The sequence below is a fragment of the Chelonoidis abingdonii genome, chromosome 2, assembly GCF_003597395.2.
Source record: "Chelonoidis abingdonii isolate Lonesome George chromosome 2, CheloAbing_2.0, whole genome shotgun sequence".
NCBI classification, from domain to species: Eukaryota; Metazoa; Chordata; order Testudines; family Testudinidae; genus Chelonoidis; species Chelonoidis abingdonii.
The window spans coordinates 301,070,382-301,088,689 of NC_133770.1; the positions used below are offsets into that span (position 1 = coordinate 301,070,382).

General features: G+C 55.3%; 2 protein-coding genes across 2 annotated transcripts in view; both read right to left on the reverse strand.

Annotated features, from left to right (window-relative positions):
• Positions 1–18,308, reverse strand: part of SLC52A2 (solute carrier family 52 member 2) — a 397,658-nt gene that overhangs the window by 302,060 nt on the left and 77,290 nt on the right. The gene's annotated exons all lie outside the window — the stretch shown is intronic.
• Positions 5,706–18,308, reverse strand: part of LOC116828233 (casein kinase II subunit alpha-like) — a 40,339-nt gene continuing 27,736 nt past the window's right edge. The window contains exons 6-13 of the mRNA XM_032786301.2: positions 18,121–18,180; positions 16,869–16,952; positions 13,981–14,091; positions 13,196–13,297; positions 10,930–11,030; positions 7,492–7,640; positions 6,447–6,536; positions 5,706–6,192 (exon numbers count right to left, since the gene is read on the reverse strand). Of these exons, the coding sequence (XP_032642192.1) occupies positions 6,077–6,192; positions 6,447–6,536; positions 7,492–7,640; positions 10,930–11,030; positions 13,196–13,297; positions 13,981–14,091; positions 16,869–16,952; positions 18,121–18,180 (813 nt within the window). The 3' untranslated portion in view covers positions 5,706–6,076. The remainder of the gene's footprint in view (positions 6,193–6,446; positions 6,537–7,491; positions 7,641–10,929; positions 11,031–13,195; positions 13,298–13,980; positions 14,092–16,868; positions 16,953–18,120; positions 18,181–18,308) is intronic.

Here is an 18,308-nt window from a genome sequence, read left to right on the forward strand (position 1 = left end):
ACTAGCAAGAATGGCCGTCTCCATGGCACAAGCGTCGCTCTCAAACTGCCTTCTAACGGCAGCTAAAGGGGAGTGTCTAGGCTGTGGCAGGGGAGCAGGGAAGTGGTGCAGCCCTGCACCTCGGCCATGTTTTCATTCCATCTAGTGAATGCAAACGTCACTTAACCTCTGGATCTGAGCAGCCAGAACCCTCTGCCACCTAGCGCTGGAGCAGGGACCAGGGCCTGCATTGTAGACACAGCTCAGGTAATGCTGCTCACAGACAGGGAAGAATTGGCAGGGGACATAGAAGTGAGTGGCAACCTGGGCAGCAGTGCCCATGAGATGGTTGAGTTCAGGATCCTGACACAAGGAAGAAAAGAGAGCAGCAGAATACAGACCCTGGACTTCAGGAAAGCAGACTGTGACTCCCTCAGGGAGCTGATGGGCAGGATCCCCTGGGAGAATAACGAGGGGGAAAGGAGTCCAGGAGAGCTGGCTGTATTTTAAAGAATCCTTACTGAGGCTGCAGGAACAAACCATCCCGATGTGCAGAAAGAATAGCAAATATGGCAGGCGACCAGCTTGGCTTCAAGAGAAATCTTGGGTGAGCTTAGATTGGACAAATGACCAGGGAGGAGAATAAAAATATTGCTCAGGCAGGCAGGAGTGAAATCAGGAAGGCCAAATCCCACTTGGAGTTACAGCTAGCGAGAGATGTTAAGAGTAACAAGGGGAAGGGTTTCTTCAGGTATGTTAGCAACAAGAAAGCAGCCAGGGACAATGTGGGACCCTTACAGATTGGGGAGGCAACCTAATGACAGATGACATGGAAAAAGCTTAAGTGTGGGGGGGTTGTTCTTGTTTTTTGGGTTCTTTTCCCTCCCTTGGCCTTCACAGACAAGGTCAGTTCCCAGACTGCTGCACTGGGCAGCACAGCATGGGGAGGAGGTGACCAGCCTTCTGTGGAGAAAAGTGGTTCAGGACTAATTAGAAAATCTGGACAAGCACAAGTCAATGGTGTGATGAAGTGGGACTGTTCTTAAATGTTTCCTCTGAATACTGTGTAGGTGCCTCAGTTTTCCATATGCATTTCTTAAGTATCTAGGGGGTGAGATTATGCACACTCGCTCTTTGCTCTGCAACAAATGGATGGCACTCTGTCTCCTGGCAACTAATGGCTGCTAAAGGAGAACAAAGAGATCAGGTGACCTCCTGGCCCAGGAAAGGAACAAAGCCCAGAGGAGGAGGGGCTGGAGGATGAGTCAGTTTGGGGCTGAGGAGTGAGGGCAGACAAGGGCAGCTGGCTCACTGCCCTGCCCAGGATGGACCCGGCTGAGGCATCCAGTTCTCTGTACCTACAAGCTCTGTTTTAGACCATGGTCCTGTCATCTAAGAAACCTCTGTTTTGCTGGCTGGCTGAGAGTCACGTCTGACTGCAAAGTGGGGGTGCAGGACCCTGTGGCTTCCCCAGGACCCTGCTGGGGCAGACTCGCTGTTGGAAGCGCACGGAGGGGCAGAGGATGCTGAATGCTCCACAGAGGTGAAGCCGTGTGAGCTTCCTGCCCTGCAGACAGGCTGTTCCAAGGGAGAGGAGGCTCCCCAAAGTCCTGACTGGCTTGGTGGGGAGCAGTTCCAGAGCAGGGTCAGCTCCAGCTGAAAGTAGGAGACTGGACCTCCCCCCACCTCCTTCAATACTCCCCTGGCAGCATCCCAGGGCCAGTGGCTGCAGTCCCAGCCCCCAGCAGGGAGCTCAGCCAGGGCAGTGGGTGCAGCATTAATAGGGCTGCACAAAGGGGCAGAGCAGTTGCTGGCGCTTTGCCCCTGCCGCCACCTCTCTGCACTGATTCCTCCCACCCTCCTGGGAAGGGTTTCTAGAGGCAGTTAACTGAAATGAGCAGTTGTCACTGACCCCTCTCCAGTGAGGCAGAGCAGCTCGGTGCCTCCTCAGTCCAGCCCTGCTGCCAGCGGACCTGGAGGGGGAAGCCTGTATCAGTGCCTGACCAGCAAGTAGCAGCAGAGCAATTAACCTTCACTGCAGAGGCTCCAGGTGCTGCTGGGTGTGGACAGGAGCAGAGCAAAGGGCACCCAGAGCAGTTCAGGGGAGAGGCAGCTGCCCTGGGCAGAGGCTCGAGGGAACGGGTGGTGCTGCTGTTCCAGAGCCAGTGGTTAGGGAGCCGGAGCTGTGTGCACAGCCGGCTTGCGCTGAGTGTGGGACGGGCTGGCGTAAGGTGCGCTGGGCCCACTATGGCAGCCATGGGGTGGGACCTTCCCTGGCGCTGAGGAGGGGGAGCACTAGGGGCAGAGGAACACCAAGGGCACCAGCTGGCAGATAGGAGCTGACCCCTCCTGGCCAGCTGCTCTCAAGGGGCAGTTAGCACCTTCCAACCAACGGTACCTAGGCCTGCTGGAGCTGGGCAGCCACTCAGGGATACCATCAGCACCTGCCAGCCCCCTGGGAGGGAAGCTTCGTTGGTCAGGGGTGCAGTACAACTGCCTACAAGGCCCCTTCCCTTGCGTCTAGCAGCCCCCACCCCCTTCGGGCTGGAAAAGTCCCAGAGCTGCTGCAAACTGCCCTATCAGCAGGCCCAGAGGTGAGGGACCGGACGTGCCCTCACACAGGCAGCCTGGCAAGGAGCTGAGTGCAGGGGAAGCAGGGGATGGGGTAGCTGCCTGACTCTGATTACCCACCATTTACATCGGTGGCCAGGGCCAGTGGGGGAGCAGTTATATGCTCCACCTTGTCATTGCCTTTCCCAGCTGGGGAAGAGAAGGAGCTGCCTTCTTCCCAGCGCCCGTGGCAGGAGACAGACAGCGTAGGGGGCGGGGGCGGGGGGTAGGGAAGAGACAGACTGGGGCAGGGGCTGAATGGGAGTGGAGGCACAGGGCCACCAGAGGGAGGTGCAGGGACAAAGGTGATGGGGGAGGGGATGCAGCACCACATCAGGACAGAGGGTGACGGGGAGAGGAACAGGGACATGAGGTTGGCTGAGTGGGGGCACAGAGCCACATGGCAATGGGAGGAGGGGGTGGAGGGACATACGGTTCCGCCACCGACCCCCCCCCGCACTGCATCAGGGGTGCAGGACATACGGTTCTGTACTGTAGTTTGAATGAATTATTACTCCGGGTTCTGTAGCAATGTAGTTCCTGAATCTTTTTTGTCATCTGTATTTTGAAATAAATGACCAAAAATAATTGAAACTGGTGTGATTCTGTTGTGTTATTTTGACAAATAAAATTTGCAGAATTTGAAAATACTGGGTGCAGGATTTTTCATTTTTGGCCCAGAATCCCCCCAGGAGTAACTAATGGAAGGGGCAGAAACGAACTCCATACACCCAGTGCTCAGGGCTTTGGCCCCTTCTCTCCCCTCAGACAGGCAGCACTAGGAGAGAACTCCTGAGCAAACCACCACAGGAGTAAAAGACCCCCGGGGCCATTAACACCAAGTCAGAGGGGAGGACAGGCCACATCCTGGGCCCTGGGGGACATTTCAAATCCCAGTGGTCCTGCTGAGTTCTGGCAAGTGGGCAGGCACAAGCCAGAATAGAGTCTGCAACCTGGTGCACTCCAGGTAGTCATGTGCCAGGGTCTCCCTCATGCTGCAGAGGGACAGGTGAACCGCACCAGGTACTTGCCCGTGCTCACAGCTCCATGAAGGAGCCGCCAACTACTATCCCTGGCGGGCCGTGGGACCAAGGTGGAATACAGACTGGCCCACCAAGGTTCCTCACTGTCACTAGACCCCCACCACTTAGTGTCTGGGTGGAACACGAGGGTGAGGAAATGGAGAGTACGGAGCACGCGAGTGTACAGATGTGCCCTTGGCCCGGTTCGGAAGCGAACCAGCTGCAGGTCACACAGCCGGCTCAGGGTTTCAAATCCTAGTGGTAAGCAGGCTCCACCCTGCGCAGGAGAGCAGCGTTACATACTCTTCCCCCACCAGGGAAACAGGCACAGGCCATTCCACTATTTACCCTTCCTCCTCCTGCCCGTTTGGACAGCATCAGCTAATTACCCCTTTACTGCGGTGGCACCTGTTCTACTGCTGCCCTGGGGGTTTGGCAAAGAGCTACAGGGACCATTCGAGGGCTGGAAAAGCTGCTTTAGAGTGAGACAACTGAAGCTGAAGCTTATCCCAGAGAGGATTAAGAGGTGACTGGAGCATAGCCTACAATGGGGAGAAGATTTCCTATAGCTAAGGGGTCTTTCACCTGGTGAAGTCAGAACAAGAACCCAGGGGTAGAAAATGAAGTTAGACAACTTCAGACTAGGAATAAGGTGCAAAATTTCCAAATGGACGGAAAGTAACTATTGGAACAACTGACCTGGGGACACGGAGAATCCACCATCACTTGGCGTTTCAGTCAAGACTGGACACGTCTAAAGAAAATGCTCTCGCTCCACCAAACTTAGGGGCTTGAGGCAGGAATTACTGGGTGACATTCTATAGCCTGTACCTGCAGGCCAGACTAGATAGCACAATGGGCTCAAACGCTCTTACTGCCCCTGGAGCTCCAGAGGAGGGCTTGAGCTATGCCTGCTTGTTGGACACGGGTGGAGGGGTTTGGGCATCACCAGAACCTCCTCACTGCTGGAAGGGCAACCTGCATCGGCCTGAAAAATAGCAAGAAGGTGGCAGCCTTCCCCTGAACACCAAGCCAGCCACAGTCCTTCCTGGAAGTGCCAGGAAACCGTGGCAGCCATCAGCTGGAGAAGACAGCAAGTGGCAACAGCCTCATCAGGTCTCAATGCTCTGCACCGGCACCCCAAAATCTTCCCTGGACAGAGGTCACAGGGAACATCCCTCCCTGCCGCGGAAGGCATATGAACATAGTGGGGTCTGCGAACCGCTTAAGGTGCTCTTGGTAGATCTATCCTCACTGAGGAGATTACACAGTGCCCGGCTCCTGGACCAGAAGATTTTTGCTCACCATCACTAGTGGCAGAGAGGTCACCTCTGAAAACTGAGACCTCCACTGCTCACCAGTGTCTCCAGCCCCAAACTCTGGAACAGCTAACAGAGGAAGGTTCCCTGAGAAGACGCCTGGTTGACGAAGTCTTCGCTTTATAGATACCAGAGAGTTTGGTAGCATCAGCTCCCCTCTAGGTGTGCAGCAATGGGTGAGTTTGCAGAAGCAGGTGCTTCAGATTCAAAAGCCAAAAGCAGCAAAGCCCTATCAGTGCTGCAGCACAGCCTCAGGACACCAGCTGTAACCCTGGACCTATGCTTCCTCCCGTCCTTGGATTTAGAGGGTGTCTACACAGCTGGCCGGGGCTCAGGCTGTAAAACTGCTGTGCAGATGTTGGGCTGGGACTGGAGTCCGAACTTTGGGACCTCACAAGGAAGGAGGGACAAACAGGACGATTCCCAGTGCAAACACTCCACACACAGCTCCCTCGGCACAGCCTAGAAAACAGATAAATACTAACCGATCGGTACGTTCAGATGGAGGTGTGAGCCAGGGGACACGCCAGGGGATTCCAGCCCCTGCCTATGGCAATAGAGGGGAATGAATGATAATTGGGGGTCAGACTAGGTGATCAGAACAGTTCCACTTCTGGCCTTAAAATCCAGGTTCTCCAGAAGGAGCATTACTATCCTCAACCCTTGCTAGTGGTCGTCGCCTGAGAGACACTCCCTGCCCAGGATACACCAAGCCACTCAGAGGCTTTTGCTCAAGTCCCTGGCCCCACACCAAGCCACTAGCCATGCTGTCCTGTTAGGGACATAGAAAATAAATTTTATTATCCATTTTAAATTTCTACATTGTCATTGCATCACTAACCATGATCCTCATGAGAAGATTGCAGCTAACTCTTTACCCGGACAGACAACAAGATCAGCCTTCGGCCATAGCCAGAGAGTTTGAGATCGTTACCGCACAGAGGGAAAAAGGAACCTATGTTTTTGCTCTTTTTTCATACTCAACAGAAATACAAATAAAATTCCAGAGAGCCCCCCGGTTCCTGCCTTCTGGAAAGCTGCTGCTCACAGATGGCAGAGTGGGTCAGCGCTTGGCGGAATAGGGCAGGAGCATAGGAGGCAAGCGCAGCCATGGTGGGGCTCAAAGCTGGAAGCTGAGAAGTGAATTCAGGGCGGCACTCCAGCTGCAGCAGGAACCGGCGACCCCAGAGCGTTTGGAGAGGAGATGATGGGCGATGCGGCCAAGCTGCCAATGGGCTGGGCTGCAGTCATTGAGGTAAGACCTGTACCAGGGAGAGGTTAGAAAGTCAGGCCAGCAGAGGCAGCAAAGGAACACTGGCAGGGAGGGAATAGGCCAGAGGCTGCTCCTCATGGCACCCCCTACCCCACTCTAGTGCGAAGGCCGGGCCCCCAATGCCAATCCAGCTCCCTGGAGAGGGAGTGAGGCGGGTGGCACAGGAAGGGCAGCCTTTCCCGTCTTCCCTGACCGGAGTCAGTCCTCCTCAGTACCACAGGGCTCCAGAACACAGGACCCTACCTGCCAACATACTGGAGGCGCTGACAGGTGTGTTACTGGCTGACAGTCCAGCTGAGGGGCCCATCCTGGCTGGATCTTTTGCTATGGGATCTGCAAGGGAAAGGGTGAATAAGACGAGCATCTGTGCGCACAAGAGACTCCAAACCCATGGAGAGGGCTGGGTGCTTCCGGAGGGTCTCGCTCACCATCCCTGATAGCCTGCAGCCACGGACAGCAGCAACCACGTAGGCCAGTGGGAGGTGCTGGCAGGTGGCCACAGACAGGGGAGGAGCCACACGCAGGGTCAAAGGTGAAGCTACACCCAAGGTGGGGGAAGCAAGTGGGAAATCCGGGTGCTTGAAGACAGGATGCTCCACTCCCGTAAGAGACAGGGAACCAGCTCACTCTGCCAGCAGGTGCCCCCGGGAACGCTGGCTCTCAGCAGCCATGAAACAGAACAGCAGAGACTCATTCTTACAGCAGCAGTGTGCATGGGGCTTGAGACAGGAGGTGACTCACTCCCTGCCCTGGGGAGTTTATCTGCATTGGGCACTGACAACATAGTAGTGTCAGCAAAGGGGAGGGAATCCAGCTCTTGTGGGGCTGGTGTCTCCCCACAGGGAGCAGCATGTCTAAGCCGCTTTGCTTCACCCAACTCTGATGGCCAGTCATCGTTTTACAGGTGCGGTGCCTGGGTAGGAAAGGAAAGTGCAGACGGCTGAGCAGGAAGAGAGAAGGGCAGAGGACCAAGAACTGACCCATGGGGCTGCCAGAGGGGCCAAGAGACGCTGCTCAGTGATAGAGCGGGACCAGGGCAGAGCGGGCTGCAGAGCAGGTGTGTGCACCAAGGGGAGCTGCAGAAAGAAGGCTGCTGCCCAGACACGGGAGGGTGCTGGCCATGCCGTGGCCAGAGTGACACTTGTCCAGGAGACTGGGGAGGTCCCAGCAGTGCACAGCTTGAGGCGGAGCAGGGACTGAGATCCAAGGGCTGGGAGAGGGAATGGGGGCAGCCAGGACAGAATGGCCAGAGGAGAGAGAAGGCGAGGCTGGGATTGCTCCTACGCACAGAAGTATGGGTGCTCCATGGCCTCCCTGGCAGTGAGTCGCGTCTGGTGGTCGTAGCGCAGCAGCTTGTCCAGGAAGTCGAGTGCCTCCGTGCTCACGAGGTGCTGGTTCTCACTGTGCACAAAGCGCTCCCATCGCTTGCGGGAATGTCTGCAAGGGAGACAGACAGCCTGGAACCCGGCCTGCTGCACTCTAGCCCATGCCCCTGGAACTCCCCCTCACTAACACTCGCCCCAGCCATCGGCACCCAGGCTCTCTGCAGCCCCATGCATGGGCCCTACCAAATTCACAGCCATGAAACACACGTCACCAACCATGAAATCTGCTCGTGTGTGTGCTTTTATCCTGTACTATACAGATTTTATAGGGAGAGCAGCATTTCTTAAATTGGGGGTCCTGACGCAAAAGGGAGTTACAAGGTGTGACGAACTGGTAACGTTCTTAATGTTTGCTCTGAATACTGTGTTGGTGCCTCAGTGTCCCCTGTGCAGTTCTTAAGTATCTAGGTGGTGGGATAAGGGTGTGTGATTGCTACAGAGGAAGGGGCCAGTGCACCTAAATGCCGGGCACTCTGTCTCCTAGCAAACTGATGGCCTGGGCCCCTCCCCTGCAAAGGTGCCAACTGAAGGTGTTGGAGACAAAGGGATCAGGTGATCTCCTGGCCCGGGAAAGGACTGAGCAGAGAGGAGGGGCTGGAGGGGGTTGTTAGTCTGGAGCTGGCTGAGGGCAGACATGGGGTCTGGCTCACTGGCCCCCAGAATGGACCCAGCCGAGGGTCCGGTGCTCATGTTAGTCGCTATATCTACAGCTCTGTTTTAACCCTGTTCCTGTCATCGAATAACCTCTGTGTTACTGGCTGGCTGAGAGTCACATCTGACTGCGAAGTCGGGGTGCAGCCCTGGGCTCCAGACCTCACCTGGGTGGGCTCGCTGTGGGAAGCGCACGGAGGGGCAGAGGATGCTGAATGCTCCAAGGAGAGACCCAGGAGGTGAAGCCGTGTGAGCTTCTTGCCCTGAACAAGTCTGCTCCAAGGGAGAGGAGGCTCCCCAAAGTCCTGCCTGGCTTTGTGGGGATCTGTTCCAGAGCATCGCCCGGTGACTCTGTGACACAAGGGCGGGGACAAGGTTACTTTAGGGGGGTCGCAGTATTGCCACCCTTACTTCTGCGCTGCCTTCTGAGCTGGGGGGCTGGAGAACGGCACCTGTTGGCCAGGTGCCCAGCTCGGAAGGCAGCGCCGCCAGCAGCAGCAGCAGCGCAGAAGTAAAGGTGGCCATCCGACAAGCCCTCTCCCCACAATAACCTCGCTACACCACCCCTACAATTACAACACCCTGACCTTTCAGACAGAAATATCTGAAATCATGAAATTTATGATTTTTAAAATCCTATGACCATGAAATTGACCAAAATGGACAGTGATTTGGTAGGGCCCTACCCATATAGCAGGCACCCGCCACAGCATGGTGACACTCCCTGAACTGTCCAGTACCTTGTTTTCCCCACAGATGAGACACCCCCTGAAGCACAGCACCCAGCCAGAGACCCTGACTCTCCGAGATGGAGGAACCAGACAGCCTTGCTGCTCCGCTTAATCCCAAACCAGCACACACTTGGTCATCAGCTCCCGCTTCTGTTCTTTCTGCAGGTGGCTCTACACAGCCACCCACCAGGGCAGGACGGAGAGCGCGGCTACATCAAGCCAGTACTCTGGAGGTGCCCAGTGCAGGGATGTGGTTACCTCAGCCAAATCACCAGCTTTATTCTGCAGGGAGCTGAGGTCTCATCTGAGGGGCTAGAGAGAACTCCCCTGATCCCTGAACTCCCCTGAAGATGCTGCCCTGAGTCAGAATTTGGCTAGGCATGAGGGCTAACCCATCATCTCGGTGTCCTGAGAGCTTTAGCGTCTCGGTTTTATTACTAAACGAGTTCTTCCGTGAACCTGCTGCCACAGCCACCTGGAATCATGGGAATGGAGCTTCCAAGCGCAGGGTATTAGGTACACGGCTTATAACGTCTCCTGCCCCCCATGTATGTGACCTGCAGCCTCTCTCCGACGCGTGGAGGTAGATTCCCTGTAGTTCTCCTAGACAATGCTTCAGCTTTGTCTAAGGTCCCCAAAGTTTACCAATGAAATCCAGACCCCAGGGCCTCACTTTGAGGCCTCCCCAGAAAACAGCCGGCACCCCCGGCACCACACTGGGGGATGGTACATGCTCTGAGGGAAGAGCTCCCCCGCTGAATTACCCTTCCTGAACCCCGTTTTCTGGGGAAGGCTCCCATTCAAGGGCTAAAGCAGCCTCAGTTAATCTTCCTGGAGCTTGACACCGGGTGTGAGTCTGTCACAGATCACGGATTCTGTGACTTTCCAGGACCCCCGTGACTGCCCCAGCAGCCAGTGCACCTGACTCCAGGGCAGTCTCAGGCCACTGTGCCGCCCCCTCCATCAAGCACCAGTGGCAGTACTGGGCCGCTCCCTGCCCCAGAGCACCCAAGAGTTAGTCAGGGGTATGTAGTGTGATGAAGTGGGACTGGTTTTAATGTTCCTTGGGGGCGGGGAGGGGGGGGGAGGCTCAGCTCTGGCCAACCCTCTGTCGCCTGGCAACTAATGGCCAGGCCCTCCCCCCTGCAAGGGGATGATAAAGGTGTGGGAGACAGAGAGATCAGGTGACCTCCTGGCCTGGGAAAGAGAGACAGCCCAGAGAAGAGGGGCTGGAGGGGGTTTGGGAGTTTTTTGGAAGCTGGCTGGAAAATGGAGGGGAGCCCCAAGGAGGCTCGGGCCTCCCAGCGGGGCTGTGGCCTCAGATGGACCTAACTAAGGGGGGGTCTTGTTGTCTGTACTGGCAAGACCTGTTTTGGACTGTGTTCCTGTCGTCTAAATAAACCTTCTGTGTTACTGGCTGGCTGAGTCACGTCTGACTGCGCAGTGGGGGTGCAGGACCCTGTGGCTTTCCCAGGACCCCGACTGGGTGGACTCGCTGTGGGAAGCGCACGGAGGGGCACATGCTGAATGCTACGTGTGAGCTTCCTGCCCTGCAGACAGTCTGCTCCGAGAGAGGAGGCTCCCCAAAGTCCTGCCTGGCTTTGTAGGGAGCAGTTCCAGAGCAGTGCCCGGGGACTCCGTGACATATAGTACAAGTCATGGACAGGTCACGGGCTGTGAATTTTTGTTTACTGCCGGTGACTTCTACTAAAAATACCCGGGAGTAAATCTTATCTTTAAGCACCGCCACTCCCTGCAGCAATAGCTCCAGCCCACAGATTGAGAGGCCAGAGGAAAGCTCACCTCACCAGCTGGAGAAAAGCCCACGTAGGGGTCAAGCGTGGCCAGTGCAGTGAGACTGCTAGTTCCCTGCACTGAGGAGAGGCTAGGTCAGGACATCCTCAGGGGAGATTCAGGGAGGGAAGGAGAGTCAGGAACTCCAGCTGCCCCGGCACCCACCTGCCTAGGATATCATTGAAGCGGGGATCCAGCTCTATGTTGTACTTGTCAATGTAGTCGTACAGGTCCTCCGTTCCCAGCACCTTCGCGATCCGCACAAGCTTAGGGAGGGGAGAGAAAGAAAAACCACTAAATCCAACGGCACGTAGGCAAATCCTACCTGCGTGGCCAGGGTCACCAGGCCACATCTGGGCTGTATGTGATTTTCCATACCAAGCAAGTCCAGCATCTGTGATCCAGCAGCAGAGCACAGAGACACAACGCGAGGCCTAGCTGCAGGCCTCCCAGCCCTTCACTGCCTGACACTGGGAGCCTTTGTGCCAAGCGCTACAGGGACAACATACAGACAATGCACACGGGGGGAGGCTCTGCTTGGAACCAGAGCACGCCCCACCCTTCCGGACATTCCTCTGGGGGCTGCCCGCTAACAGCCGATTTAACACCCCAGTGAGGTGCGATACACCAGGCCCCTACTTTCAGAGGCTAAGAGGGTGGGTTACAAGGCCCAAGGTCAGCATTCAACAGAGCTAGACCACTGGCATCAGTAACACCAGCACATCCATGTTTACTGCTGCTCCCCCTGACTCAGGAGACGGGAGCCCCGTGTAGGCTTCCCCTGGGCCCGCGAAGGAACCTGGGCCTGTGGAGGATCTGCAGAGTGCAGTGAAGGGTCTCTGCTCAGCTGCTGCTGACAGCAGAGGTGACAGGCCAGCTGAGACGAGTGAGGGTGCAGGGGAGGTGCAGGGCCTGGCTGACAGCAAGGTTTGAAGGGCACTATGATTTCAGCTATGTCTGCACAACAGAGCCGATGCCAGACTAGCCTCCTAGCATGGACGCCAGCAGCAGGAGATTTCCAGCCCACGTAGGAATAGCACCTCCAGGCAGCATTAGCTGTGCTGATAGCAGCTCCCGTCTGTTGGCAGAGCTGCTGTTGTCAGCACAGCTGGGAGGTTGCCAGCACAGCTATGGCACTAGGGCGGTGGTTATTTCACACCCACCAACACAGCCGTGCCAGGATACGTGAACTCCAAGACCAGAACTACACCACACACTTACTTTGGGATAACTACATCACTCAGGGGTGTGAAAAATCCACCCCCGAGCGACGCAGTTATAGCGACCTAACCCCCGTGTAGACAGCGCTGTGGGTGACACAGCTACCGAGGTGGGTTAAGCCAATAGAGAGCTGTCTCCCATCGGCTTAGAGCATCTTCACCAGACGCGCTACAGCGGGACAGCTGCGCCGATGCACGTTTGTAGTGTAGCCCTGACACGAGCCTTAGACGCACACGTTTGTCAGCTAAGACGTAAGGCCCTTTGCTCAAGGATGGCCTTTCTCTGTTCAGATGGAGCATTAACTTGGGAATGCCTTCTCCAGCCCATGTCAAGGAACGTTCTCGGCTTCAGCGGGCAGAGTTCTAGTGGTGTGGGGGAAAAACGGGGGGGGCACAGAGCCACCGTCTTGAGCACCTTGGCAGTTGTCTATAGCTCAAAGAATCAGTTGAGGTTTGTCATTAACACCCCCACCTCAGCTTCACCCATCCTTCCGACAGTGACTCAGTGTGTTGACATGTTCATCTCCCAGGAGAAGCAACAGTGGGGGGAGCAGTGGGTGCCCCAGCATGATGGAGGGGCAGAGTTGGGCTGCAGGGAGTCGCTGAAATACAGGGGTATGGGAAAGTGGCACACAGGGAGCTTGTGGAAGAATGGAGGGATGCAACAAGACCCTGGTACGTGCAATGAACTCAGCCTACAGAAGCAACAAAGGGTGCGACCAGGGCTTAATCTGTGCCAGGGCTTGCCAGGGCTGAGCCCCGGCGCCACCGGGCCCGGTGGTTCAGAGCCCTGGCGTCGCCAGGCCTGGCAGCTTCATTTATGAAAATAAAACAATTGCTTGAACCTGGCCCCCATTTCATTACAAATTAAGCCCTGGGTGCAGCCCCCTAGTTATCTTTGGGTGCCGCGCACACGAGGCTGCACACACTGGTGGGATATTGCACGCCTGCTTGTGCAGGTGGTTATTGTCCTGGTTCTCTAGAGGGCCAGTCTGTTGCCCTAGGATTGCTCGGGAGAGCTGGTGGCTGGTCTGTTCTAGGATTGCTGGCAAGGCAGGGCTGCCGGAGTCGATAATTTAGAGAACAGAGCACTGACGCATTCTTTAGACTCCTCTCTCATCCACCGAGTCTCACCTGGTTTGTGCAGAAAGAGAGCTAGAGGGTAAAGGAGGGGCTGTGTGGGGTCCTGCGCCCCGACACCCTCAGCTCACCTGGTCATAGTTATCATGGCCGTGGAAGAAGGGCTCCTTCCGGAAGATCATACTGGCCAACATGCAGCCTAAACTCCACATGTCCAGGCTGTAGTCATACATCTGGAAAAGCCAAGGGGAGAGAGGTGGGAGTCAGCAGCAGCTCAAGCACCCCCAGCCAGCTACCACTGGCTCAGGAGAGATCAGGCCCTGCCCTCCAGCACCACAAACCCCAAGGAGATCCCTCAGCCTCTGGCAGAGAACAGGGGGTATCAGTTTGGCTGACAGTTCCCCTTCCAAGATGCTGTTAGCCCAGGGCCCGCAGTCTCTTGTTCTCAGGCCTGGGTTTCACCTGCATTTCATGGTCACTCTTCTACCACTTTCCTTTCTCCTCCCGGAGGAGCCCTCCCAGCTGTGTCGCACTCGTTTATATTCACTGCCTCGCTTGTCCCCCCAACACACCTTTCAGCATGGCCTCATCCTGGCCAGGTCCCCTCCCCTTTCACCCCTTGGACAGATTCTAGTTTGATGCCACAGTCTCTCTTTTCTCTGAGAAGCAGCCCCAATGTCTTAACCTGTAACACCCCTTCTTAGGGGAAAGCTGCACAGACAGTGCCCAGCCCTCCATGCTGTGTCTGGGGGGATAGAACAGCTGCACCCCCACCGCCTGCAAGCATGTATTTCCACTCCCCCCAAGGAGCCGACGAGGAACAGGAGCCCCGACCTGTACAAAGGCTGCGCAATCACTGCAAGGACTGACACGGCCAGCAGCTGGCACTGTTCACCTGCTCGGCTTCTTAACGTACCTGGTAGTCTACCAAGAGCTCCGGTCCCTTGAAATACCTGGAGGCCACACGAACATTGTACTCCTGCCCAGGATGATAGAACTCAGCCAGGCCCCAGTCTATCAGTCGCAGCTGCAGTGGGAAAGAGACAGCCCCATTACTGGGCCAGGTCCGGAGTGCCTTGTACAGCCAGCACTCTGCCCTTCCCCAGGGGGATCCCAAGGCCAGGGGGATGCAGGAACCGCAGCGGAAAACCAGACACTGTGATAATTGGGCCTACAAATGCACCCTAATTGTAAGTGTACCTGTCAGACCTGCGAGAAAGTTTATAAAGAGTCACAGAAACCTAGAACAACAAACGCTGATGGGAAAAGGCGCAACTGGAGACAGACTGAATTAGCCCCGGACGCAACTCAAGGACTGTGTTAAGATCATGGCTGGTAACCAGAAGGGTGGGACCTGAAATCAGTGAACAAAATTGGAATGTCAGAAATTAGGCCTAATCGGTGAACAAAATAAGGAGGGGAGGGAAGGGGTTTTCCACCATTTCTCCCTTTTGGGGTCCTCAAAAGGAGACTTTTTGGGGAAAAAGCTGCCATCGTGACGCTGACTGCAAGACAAGGGGAGGGGAAGACTAAGCTTCACCATTATGGCTGCCATCCCCACAGGCTACATCCTAGCCCTGAGAGATGTCCTGACCAGACCAGGCCAGAGGGGGAAACTGACGACATCACCACTAAATCTCAAAGATGTGTCTCCCCCTCCACCCCGTGTCCTTTTTCTTCCCTACCTTATTTCTTCTCCTTCCCAGCCCTCTCCTTTTGCCTGCTGTCTAATGAGCGTCTGGCATAGTCAGACAAGACTGGACATTTTGTGACCAGAAAGGCAGCTAAATGCAATGCCCTGAACACCCAATGCTGCTCCAAAGTTTGCCAAGTCTCGGAGCAGCTGATCACTGCCATGCCAGTGTTTTCCAGCCGCGAGGTTGCAAGTCAGAGAACACCAGAGACAGAAGCTGCATCTGCTCTCTTTGTTGCTTTGCATTCCCCTTGCGTGCGTGTTTGTCGTCATTTCTCTCTTATGAAACGGGACTGGACTTTAGCAGCAACTTCAGCCCATCTCTACCAAGGTCTCTCTTCCCCAAAAGGACAGTCATTCCAATCTCTAACAACAGCTAAGAGGCTGTCAGACCAGGGGCATTTTCCTTCTGAAAATCTCTGTCCAGCTAGAAGGAAAGGAAACAAGGGATGTTACTGAAATGAAAGCTTTACCCATCACCTGACATTCAAATGGTTTTCCTCCTTTTCCATATCCTTCGGGAAAGGTTACAAAGTGTGTTACTGGGGTGTTTGCCAGGGACTAAGCAGGCAGCTCTCTGTGTACCAAACCCCCAACTCTGCTTAACACTGTTTAGTGTTGGACCACCAGTCCCCAACCTTTTCATCTGGCGCATCCGCCGAAATGCCGTCGAATTTCTGCGGCATTTCGGCAACGCCTCTCAATGACGTCGCTTGTCAGCGGTAAGTGGCATTATTGAGACGAGTCACCGCCGAAATGCCGCAGAAATTCAGCAGCATTTTGGCAGATGCTCCACCGCCGGCCAGGACGTGAGTGCATTTAGATGCCCCTGCGGGCACCGCATTGGGGACCCCTGTGTTGGACAGTTTCGGGTCACGTTACACCTTTGGGCTCATTTGTTCCATCTCAATTAATACAACATATAGAATCTCAAAGCACTTTCTAAATGTGAGCAAATTCCCACCAAGCTTCACAAACAGCCCCTTGAAGTAGGTCAATATTAGCCCCAGAGGGGAAATGACTTTCCCAAAGCCCTGCAGTAAGTCAGCGGCAGAGATGGGAAGGTGCTGTGGATAAACTGAAAGGGAAGTGACCTGGAACAGGTGGGTCTGGCCTCACTTCCCCAGCAGAAGGAAGTGGCAGAACATGGCCCCTGAGAGAGAACTTTCTTTCCCTGCTAAGGATCACAGGAGTTTGCTGGCAATAGGTGGTTTTGACCTTGACATGCACCCCACAAGAATGACCAGCACAGCTCTCCGAGCAGCCTCCCTTTGAAGTCTTGGGGTTTTTCAGGGTCCCAGATGGCGGCTCACTACGAAGGCTCTGGGAGCAATCTAAAGTTACAGTTACAAGCCCAAGTTACTGACAAACAGGTGGCAAATAAAACCGAGTTTACTAGACACAGGTGTGGTTTTTATGGGCACCTGTATCCCCAGACAAATAGGAGTGTTGGGGGACAGCTGCAAATTCATCACCCCAGGCTGGAGCCTGCTGGGGACCTGCTATAGCCAGGGCTGGTCAGTCTGTTCCCAAGCAAGGCTCCAGTCGAATCCACTCGCTGCCTGCATACCACCAGCCCCTGGTTCCCACTGCTGCCACATCCTCCCTGTAGGAGGTGGGAGCGAGAGACTGGAGCACAGCGCAGGGAAAGGGCTGTGAGCATATGAGCCCCAAGCGGCACTAACTCAACCGCCTGTCCAAGGGAAGCAATGCTATTAAAACCACAGCAGAGCAAACTGCCGCTGAGTTTCTGATCAGGATAGGCCCGGCGTGTAAATGAGCCTGAGGGAGCACAAAGGAGAAGCATGAGCACATGTGCACACGAGTGTGCAAGAGGACTCTTTGCTCTGCAGTTTTCAGGAGGTTTCTTCACTGGGACTTGGAAACTGAGCTTGGAAGACAAGGCTAATGGTCTCTGCTCACTGCTGCATCAGATACCGTGGGCGGGGGTCGGATCAGCAGCAGCTCCTTTCCTCATCACACTACATCAAACACACACAAGTGAGCTATCCGGTGCTGCTCAGCAGCGGGTCTCAGGCAGAAGAAGGGAAAGAAAGGCATGTTCAATTGCAGGATTTTTGTGGGCCAGCCTGTGGCAGGCCCCACCTTACCTTTCTGTGCTCATGGTCTATCATGACATTGTGTGGCTTGACGTCTCTATGCATGACCCCCATACTGTGACAGTAATCCAATGCCTGGGAACAGAACAAGAGAGGCAGCGTCATGTCACTGACCGGCAAATCCCCCTGCGTACCTGGACACACTAAGTGCAATGTAAAGTTTGGCAGCAGCTGTAACAGAGGGAGAGAGTCACGGGCCATGCAACCGCAGTAACTTCATGGGCTGAACACCCAGGCAGCAGGAAGAGCAGTCACCGCTTCACTGACACGAACCCCGAGATCTGAGCCCACACATTCTCCGGGCTTTGTTCAGGTGCAGGCCCTTTTACTGCCCCAGATAAGCCCATAGGATTGATCACCCAATCAATATACTTTCCTGCTTCCGACCATGCCTGTGGGAGGAAAACCAGGCTCCTTTGTTACCAAACTCACTTAGAGGAGGGCTCTGCCAGGATGCTCTATTAAACCCCCCAGTAGCCACAGGCAGCATTAAAGACCTTACAGTGGTCTGCACTTTGGCTACACCTGCTGCACTGGTGCCAGTTCCACCCCAGCCCTGATCTCTGGTTTCCCAAGCTGACCCTTCGCCCAGGTCCAATTCTCAGTCCCAGACTCTTACTGGTCCAGCCCAGTGCCAAGGGTGAGACCTAGGTTTCATTTCTGTCTTGCTTTTCAAGCCCCCGCATTCCGATAGCCCTTCACAGGTGCCTCCTGTGACTAAGGAGCTGCACAGTGGGATTCTGGCCAGTCTGTGGCAGGACAGGTGATGGTTGTAATGCGGGACCAGGTAACACCTAGATAAAGCGCTGATACCCCCTCTTCATGCTGGCCAGCCAGCTTAGAAAACCACACGCTTCCCCATGCAAGCTGCTTGCAACTAACGCCAACTCTGATACTGGGCCTGAAGTGGGGAAGGAGGATGGATGGTTTCTCAGGGTCACGGGACCTCCACATCCCAAGACATCGTTCCACTCACCAACAAACTCTACAGCCTGCTTCCTCTGCCCTGCCTGGGATTTACCTGTGAGCTCCTGCGTTGCTGCTCAGGAAGCCATCACATGTGAACAGCTGGCACCAACTCAGGGGGGTTGTGTAGCCAACTGGCTGCTGTGCCCTGCCTCCTGCCTTTGCACTCTGACTACAAGGAGGAGACGTAGCACCTCACCCCCGATCACTGCAATACAGAGCACCCACCCATCACCTTAGGAAGACAGGCGAGGTCCCTCTGTCTCAGGGCACTCACCTTTAGGATTTCATACATGTAGAATCGAATGTCGAAGTCAGATAGCGTCTGGTACAATTGCTGCAAGTGAGAAATCGGAGCGCAGTTAATGAAATGCCCCACACGCTTGTGCACAGCATCTTATCGTCTCCTGTAAGCTCTGGGGGAGTGACATGCACGTCTATTGGCACAACAGCGCCGCTGCACAC